The sequence below is a fragment of the Oncorhynchus nerka genome, linkage group LG24 (genome assembly GCF_034236695.1).
Source record: "Oncorhynchus nerka isolate Pitt River linkage group LG24, Oner_Uvic_2.0, whole genome shotgun sequence".
Taxonomy (NCBI): Eukaryota; Metazoa; Chordata; class Actinopteri; order Salmoniformes; family Salmonidae; genus Oncorhynchus; species Oncorhynchus nerka.
Genome location: NC_088419.1, coordinates 54,037,632 through 54,046,263, shown reverse-complemented (window position 1 = coordinate 54,046,263; position 8,632 = coordinate 54,037,632). Strand labels below are relative to the sequence as shown.

The 8,632-nt window shown below is 42.0% G+C and overlaps 1 protein-coding gene across 1 annotated transcript; it reads right to left on the bottom strand.

Annotated features, from left to right (window-relative positions):
- Positions 1-890: 890 nt before the first annotated feature.
- On the bottom strand, positions 891-2,890 carry LOC115108172 (ubiquitin-ribosomal protein eL40 fusion protein-like). The gene is made up of 5 exons (XM_029632218.1): positions 2,789-2,890; positions 2,228-2,339; positions 2,015-2,101; positions 1,469-1,571; positions 891-1,057 (listed from the first exon to the last, which is right to left on the bottom strand). Exons 2-5 carry the CDS (start codon positions 2,328-2,330, stop codon positions 964-966), a joined length of 387 nt encoding a protein of 128 aa, XP_029488078.1. The 5' UTR covers positions 2,331-2,339; positions 2,789-2,890; the 3' UTR covers positions 891-963.
- Positions 2,891-8,632: the final 5,742 nt, after the last annotated feature.

Genomic DNA, 8,632 nt, shown 5'->3' with positions numbered 1-8,632 from the left:
AGCACAAACATGTTGGCCCTGTCAGAAATGTTGCTTGCCAACTAATGCAGTTACTTTGATTCCCACCTTTCGTTCATAATCATGAGGGAATGCCTATCAGCTGTTGAACACACGATCTAGAACAATTTTATTCATGTGTGCAGCAAATACTTAACAGAAATAAACGCAATATGTAAAGTGTGTTGGTCCCAGAAATGCCACTAAAATGAGCAGTTGTTACAATGCCACAGATGTCTCAAGTTGGTGTGCTGACTGCAGTAATGTCCAGAGCATTTCATTTATTTACCGTAAGCCACCGTTGTTTTAAAGAATTTGGTAGTACATCCAATCTGCCTCAACCGCAGACCACGTAACCATGCCAGCCCTGGACCTACACCTGCGGGATTGTTTGAGACCTACCACCCCGGACAGCTGATGAAACAGGAGTATGTGTTTGTAATTAAGCCCTTGTGGAGAAAAACCAATTCTGTTTGGCTGGGTCAGTCTCCCAAGTGTGTAGGCCTATGCCCAGTCATGTGAAAACCACAGATCATGCCCTAATGAATTAATTTGTTTGTGTAGATTAAAAGGCAAAATTGACATTTCAAACTGGAATTTTAAAGCATACCAAGTTGTAAATAAACCATTTTTCACATTTCCAAAATGTCTGATATTTCAAACATGTACGTGAATTCAGACAGCAATTGTGCATTTGTCAGCTTCATTTGGGGCTGGTTCAATTTGTCACACACAAGTCACCTTGAGTTGTCTGGATATTTTATTTGTTTTAATATTTTTTTGAGCTGTCATGCCCTCGTGAAAGCCTGACTATCAAACAAATTCAGACTGTCCTTTAGTTCTTTCTCTAAGACCCTTCAATTGTGGATTAACTTTAAATCAAGGCCAGGCAATGTCATTTAAAAAAAATGTTTATTTTACAGAACAGTTCTGCACATGTCCCACAGAAAGCACCAAGCAAACAGTTTACTTCAGCTTCTTCTTGGGGCGCAGGTTGCTGGTGTGTCCACACTTCTTCTTGCGGCAGTTGACAGCACGAGGATGGAGGCGAGCGTAGCACCTGCAGCACAAAAAGTCTCAGAACTGTCCAAAGTGTGTAGTCCAGCGGTGTAAGCCACTGCCAGCTAGCGCTCCAATTGATTAATTTAAACTAAAACATTATACTGATTATCTACCCAATCTTTTCAGACGCATGAAATCTGAATGTGTGGGATATGGTTGACGTAAAACAATGGAATTAACTGGTCCATTGTCCAGTCAACCATTCAAGGGGACACTCACATCAATGGGACTTAAGTTTCTGTACACGGCAACATTACTGCAGTTGCATTTCCATCAACTCAATCTCAAATGTGCATTTAGGTTTCTTAATGTTAAATTGAAAATAAAAATAAAGGGTGAGTAAAGAAACACGCCAACCTTAATTATTTTGTAAAAACAGTTGTTCTTTACCGCCATTAACTTTACTTACTTGCGGCAGATCATTTTGTCGCAGTTGTACTTCTGGGCCAGCTGTCTCAGAGATGGCTCAATGATGCCTCCACGCAGACGCAGCACAAGATGCAGGGTGGACTCTGGAGGGGAACAAACATAGTACTTTTAGCCAGTAGTTCTGAAACTAGCATGTACAAATCAAAAGTGGTCCCCAAAAATGTTGTACTACATCACATGTACTGATATGTGCACCACATCATTGTGCACCCTCTTGTTCTGCTGTGCATGCATCTTGCTAGCTGTCACTCAAATGGCAAGGGGCTAAAGCGCATTGGCTGAAAATAATTGTTAGGGGGCTGTCCCCAGTGGGAGAAAATAGCACAAAGCTTCCAGAAAGAAACTGTGGCTAGCTTAGGTACGGTAATTCTGCATGTATGAACTACACTGACACATCCAGCCTGAAGCAGGTTTTAAATAAATTATAGCCCCAAAGTAAGTCTTTAAAAGCACCTGTAACTTTTCGCATAGGGCTAACTCATAACTTTGCGCAGCATTACATGCTCTCATTAACTCATTCTCTTACCTTTCTGGATGTTGTAGTCTGACAAGGTGCGACCATCTTCAAGCTGTTTTCCAGCAAAGATCAGACGCTGCTGGTCAGGAGGAATACCTGAGAATAAAAAGCAAATTGATATGACCCACTAATGAAATCACTCATGCACAGTGCTAGTATCAAAGTGTAAAATCCACCCAGCCATACAGTATGACAAATGAGCTACAATTAAACGTAAAATACCTTCCTTATCCTGAATCTTGGCCTTGACATTTTCAATAGTATCGCTGGGCTCAACCTCAAGGGTGATGGTTTTCCCCGTCAACGTTTTCACAAAGATCTGCATCTTGGCAGGCTGTTGGGAGAAAAATTGGTGCGAGTTGGTGGCAAGTTATCGGATTTCTTTTAGAAGCTTGTTAACTAGCTGAGTCTGCTACTCCCTGGCACCAAGAATGGAAATCCACAAACAATGCTATGGGAGTCCACAACTCAGTCATCAACGAGTATTAATGTTTTTGGAGGACAATAGTGAACACGCTAGCTATTCCATCGGCAATAAGAATGAGCAGCTGACTTATTAGTTAGCCATCAACTGCGGTCCAGCCAGTGCTACTAGTAAGGCCTCTGCCACATGCTGGAGCTCGTATTTCAATACTCATATTTACTCATCTAACATGTGATAACCAAATGGCTACTAAGACACGTATATGGTAGCGAACGGACACTGTTGTATTTCTATAACTTTATAAATGCGTATTCTAGTCAATTTCCCCAAAATTGGTATGAACTATAATGTGAACCCACCCGGCCGCTAGCTGAGCCTCAACGAAAAGAGTCTGTACAAGGCGGAAGTTATATTACATCACATCCTCTTCTGCTTCGCACCAGCTTTTTTTTTTTAAATGTGCAAAAATCTGTTTGATTAATCCTGACTTTACTAACAGCAAAATATGGGGAAAGTTATCGTCAGGATCATATAAAGTTGCAATATACTACTGGTATCACTAAATTGTATCCTCAAACGAACACAAACGATCAGTCGCTTGGAACAGGTGTTAGATAGTTGCATTTTACTGCCACCCTCTGGTGTGACTGAGTAAACTTCTCTGATGAGGTCATTTATATTACCATACCTGTCTCAAGTGTGTATTATTTAATAATTTATTTGACTATATAATGAACAGTATGTATGAATTTATCAGTGGTGGGAGAAATGGGGAAGACAGGTTCATGGTAATGGGTGAAAATTTGCCACAGTGAAACATTAACTCCATTTAAGATGCCCTCACATCAACTCTTAAGTTTCAAAACAATTGCATTGTTTAAGTTAAGTTTCCTAATTGCATGCATTGCCATGCAAACAGCGTTGATACTGTACGTGAACGTAAGGCAAGGCAAATGTATATTTTAAGTTTTTCCACAGAAATGCTATTATGAATAAAATACTATTTTTTTATGATTTCCAATTGGTTGTTACAGTCTTGTCCCATCACTGCAACTCCCCTATGGACTCAGGAGAGGCAAAGTTTGAAAGCCAAGCATCCACTGAAACACGACCCTACCAAGCCGCACTGCTTGCTTATCCCAGAAGCCAGCTGCACCAATGTGTCAGAGGAAACACCATCCAGCTGGAGACCAAAGTCAGCTTGCAGGCACCCGGCCTGTCACAAGGAGTTGCTAAAGCACAATGGGACAAGGACATCTCAGCCAGCCAAAACCTCCCCTAACCCAGACGAGGCTAGGCCAATTGTCCACCGCCTTATGGGTGATCCAGTCACAGCAGGCTGTGACACAGCCTGGGATTGAACCTGGGTCTGTAGTGACACGTCAAGTAATGCCTTAGACCACTGCGCTACTAGGGAGACAGTTGCACAAAAGACACTTGAGGCAGGGAAGCGTGTACCTACCACTATTAATTTAGGTGATGTTCTTCACTGTGGAATGGGTAAGTAACTTTCATTGCCTCCTATAAGATTCGCTTTGCTACAGACAAATAAACACATAGCAGCAGACAATGAACATTCTCCTTCCTGTTCATTTATATTTCTGTTCATTCACATCTTCATTCCATAACTAATTAACATAAAATATCAACTGTATCACTCAGGGCTGTCATAATGCTAGGTGTATATGGTTGGCTACACAGGACAGAGATTTGTATTATGCACACAAAAAAACTTGAATAGAATAGAATGATTAAAAAAAGATAACCATAAAAGGAAATGCACAGTGATGTAAGGAGAACGACAAATTATAAGTAAGAACAGTCCAAGGAGTTCTATGGCTGTAAGCACATTGATGGGAAAGGACTTCCTTCAGTCCTCACACATCCCCTTTCGGGGTGCCAACGGTGGCGATGGCCCTAACGAGACCTTGAAGACTACCTTCCAGACGGACTTCAACTCCTTCGCCAGCCTTCCCAAGAAAGGAACCATCGCTTGGCCCACCCCTGGCCAGGTCGAGCACAAAGACCTGGGTCGGATCAAGGAGTATCTGACGGAAGCGGTCAAGTGCTATGCCCACCACCCATGAATCCCACTCAGCCGCACCCCTGCCTGGACCGAACTGTGCACCAACTTTCAGATGCTTGAAGACCGAGGCAGGTTAACTTCCTCACCGCCCAGATAGAGGGCTTCCAGAACCTGGCCTCATCCCACACCAGCCGCATCCGGCCAGTCATGGCCATCAAGAAGAGTCAAATGGAGGAGAAGCTTCTCGAGAGCACTCATAAAGCCATGTTCACCCCATACATTGTCAAGGCCAGGGTCAAACACCTAGGTTAGTGGCTCTGTCAAATCTAGATCATCATGTTGTATATGCATATATACTATATCTATGACGTCCTTCTCACATTTGTGGATTATTTGTCACTCAAATGGAAGCATTGCAGAACGGGGCAAATATTGGTTTTGGATGAACCTTTATGCAAGGCCTACCCCAGGCATAAGCGGTGGAAAAGGGCCCCAGAGGTCTCAACTTACTATTGAGTGTAAGAATACACCAGATGGAGTTTCCTGTGGCTATTTTAGAGTCTAAATTTTACTGGGGAAAACGCAACCAATTTTTTAAAGATGCATGCCAGCAAAGCCACTACACAACATTTTATTAGGCATATGTGGTCTAACACGGAAGGAAAATACAATCACGAGGATCCATTTTTATAGACAACATATTGCCGCACAGACAGCGCATTGTGCAAACAAAACAACCCTCACCATATCAACTGGAATTACATGGGTCTATTACTAAGCTTTTTGTTGAAAAAAAATATTTGAATGGGAAGAGGCAAACATGCTTACAGACCCAACAACATTACATAGTGAAGAAAAGCACATGAGCTAATTATAATACACAAATTAAAAACAAAAAAACAATGAAATCATTCCAACATTGCCGAAAATGATGATAACATCCTAATGAGATAGACCTATATAAGCAATATAACAATTGAGATGTACAAACTATGGCATAAGGGAACGATGAGCGGATAAGCGTAATTTCGATTAGGACATTAATGAGCGAGTAGTCCATATAACTATTTGTTCAGCACTTTTTAAATTTACAGCGACAGAATTCAGAACATGGGCCATTCTTACAGTATTCTCCCTGTACACCAAGTCAGAACCGTATGATAAATAATGGGGGCATATAAAGCAGACAATGAAAGCTCTTACAATAGTCGATGATGGCATTTCTCTAAAACAGGCTATAGGCTACTTGTACACCATCAAGTCAGAACAGTAGGCTAATTCTTAGTGTGAAACACATGGGCTACTAAAAGCTTACTACACAACATACATTTATTATTACTTTCTTAGCTACTGTATACATATCTCCCTGGCATATTACATCATTTATGCAGCAGTATACAATACATATTTTATGACTCACTGTTGTTGTGCTGTGCTCACTTGAACGTGGCGGCGCGATCCTGTAATGTAGATGATGGGAGTCAGGAAGCAGGTGCATTAGAGAGTTTAATAGAACATGAACAATAAACAATACAAAAACAGGAGCAGCATCAGGACATGGAAACAGAGTCAATAATGCCTAAGTCTTGAACTCACTGAAGTCTGAGATTACCCAGTTCCAAGTTGTTTTCGATGCAGCAGAAGTCATGTTTATTTAACTAGGTAAGTCAGTTATGAACAAATTCTTATTTACAATGACTGCATATCCTGGCCAAACCCTAACTCGGACGACGCTGGGCCAATTGCGCGCCGCCCTATGGGACTCCTAATCACGCCCGGTTGTCATACAGCTCAGGATCACACCAGGGTCTGTAGTGACACCTCTGAGATGAGCACTGAGATGCAGTGCCTTAGACCGCTGCGCCACTCGGGAGCATGTATTCAACCTTTTCTGGCCCATGTATTGTGTGTGAAAGTTAATCTTTTCAAGCTGGGAAAAGAGACCCTTTCAGACAGATGTTTTAAACCCTTAAACCCAGACTTGGACCACACACCTTCTCCACCGAATGACAGGCAGGGGAAGCAAAATAGCGATTGCTTTGCGGCGCTTGCAGTAACTAACAAAAACTAATATGATAATACAGTGGGGCAAAAAAGTATTTAGTCAGCAACCAATTGTGCAAGTTCTCCCACTTAAAAAGATGAGAGAGGCCTGTAATTTTCATCATAGGTACACTTCAACTATGACAGACAAAATGAGGAAAAAAATTCCAGAAAATCACATTGTAGGATTTTTTTATGAATTTATTTGCAAATTATGGTGGAAAATAAGTATTATTTAGGGAAATATAATATTATTTCTAACAAAGCTATAGCTATAGGACCCTGTCTTTCAAAGATAATTCATAAAAATCCAAATAACTTCACAGATCTTCATTGTAAAGGGTTTAAACACTGTTTGCCTTGCTTGTTCAATGAACCATAAACAATCAATGAACATGCACCTGTGGAACGGTCTTTAAAACACTAACAGCTTACAGACGGTAGGCAATTAAGGTCACAGTTATGAAAACTTAGGACACTAAAGAGGCCTTTCTACTGACTCTGAAAAACACCAAAAGAAAGATGCCCAGGGTCCCTGCTCATCTGTGTGAACGTGCCTTAGGCATGCTGCAAGGAGGCATGAGGACCTCAGATGTGGCCAGGGCAATAAATTAAAATGTCCGTCCTGTGAGACACCTAAGACAGCGCTGCAGGGATGGACAGCTGATCAACCTCGCATTGGCAGACCATGTGTAACAACACCTGCACAGGATCGGTACATCCGAACATCACACCTGCGGGACAGGTACAGGATGGCAACAACAACTGCTCGAGTTACACCAGAAACGCACAATCCCTCCATCAGTGCTCAGACTGTCCGCAATAGGCTGAGAGAGGCTGGACTGAAGGCTTGTAGGCCTGTTGTTAGGCAGGTCCTCACCAGACATCACCGGAACAACATTGTCTATGAGCACAAACCCACCATCGCTGGACCAGACAGGACTGGCAAAAAGTGCTCTTCACTGACGAGTTGCGGTTGTGTCTCACCAGGGGTGAAGGTCGGATTTGGGTTTATCGTCGATGGAATGAGTGTTACACCGAGGCCTGTACTCTGGAGCGGGATCGATTTGGAGGTGGAGGGTCCGTCATGGTCTGGGGCGGTGTGCCACAGCATCATCGGACTGAGCTTGTTGTCATTGCAGGCAATCTCAACGCTGTGCGCTGTCATCAAGTCAAAGGGTGGCTACTTCGAAGAATCTCAAATATAAAATAGATTTTTGATTTGTTTTTGGTTACCATATGATTCCATACGTGTTATTTCATAGTTTTGACATGGTCACTGTTATTCTACAATGTAGAAAACGGTACAAATAAATAAAAATCCCTGGAATGAGGAGGTGTGTCCAAACCTTTGACTTTTACTGTATCTCAGGCTGTTGTGTATCCCTGGCAATAATCAGAACGCATGCAAACATAACAGATTTGAATGGGTTAAGTTGAGCATAGGGACTGGGGAAGCAAAGGGACATATTTATAGCACTTTGTACTTAAAAAAAAAGGCCCTGGTGTATTCTCATATCCCAGCGATAATGCCTTGCATTACGCCTGGGTAGAAAACCCTTTAATTGAGGTGTAGAGGGGGTTGAACCCAACTGAGGAAGGTATTTTTCATCATTTTAACTTGACTAATCACATAAATGCGAGGTGTCTTCAAAATACTACGCATACAGCGCATTCGGAAAGTATTCAGACCCCTTGACTTTTTCCACATTTTGTTACGCTACAGCCTTATTCTAAAATGGATTGCATAATTTTCCCCTCATCAATCTTTACACAGTACCCCATAATGACAAAGCAAAAACAGGTTTGTAGAAATTTTAGCAAATGTATTACAAATAAAAAAATGAAATACCCTGTTTACATAAGTATTCAGACCCTTTGCTATGAAACTCGAAATTGAGCTCGGGTGCATCCTGTTTCCATTGACCATCCTGTGGTCAATTCAATTAATTGGACATTATTTGGAAAGGCACACACCTGTCTAGATAAGGTCCCACAGTTGACCGTGCATGTCAGAGGGAAAAACCAAGCCATGACGTTGAAGGAATTGTCCGTAGAGCTCCGAGATAGGATTGTGTCAAGGCACAGATCTTGGAAAGGGTACCAAACAATGAAGGTCCCCAAGAACACAGTG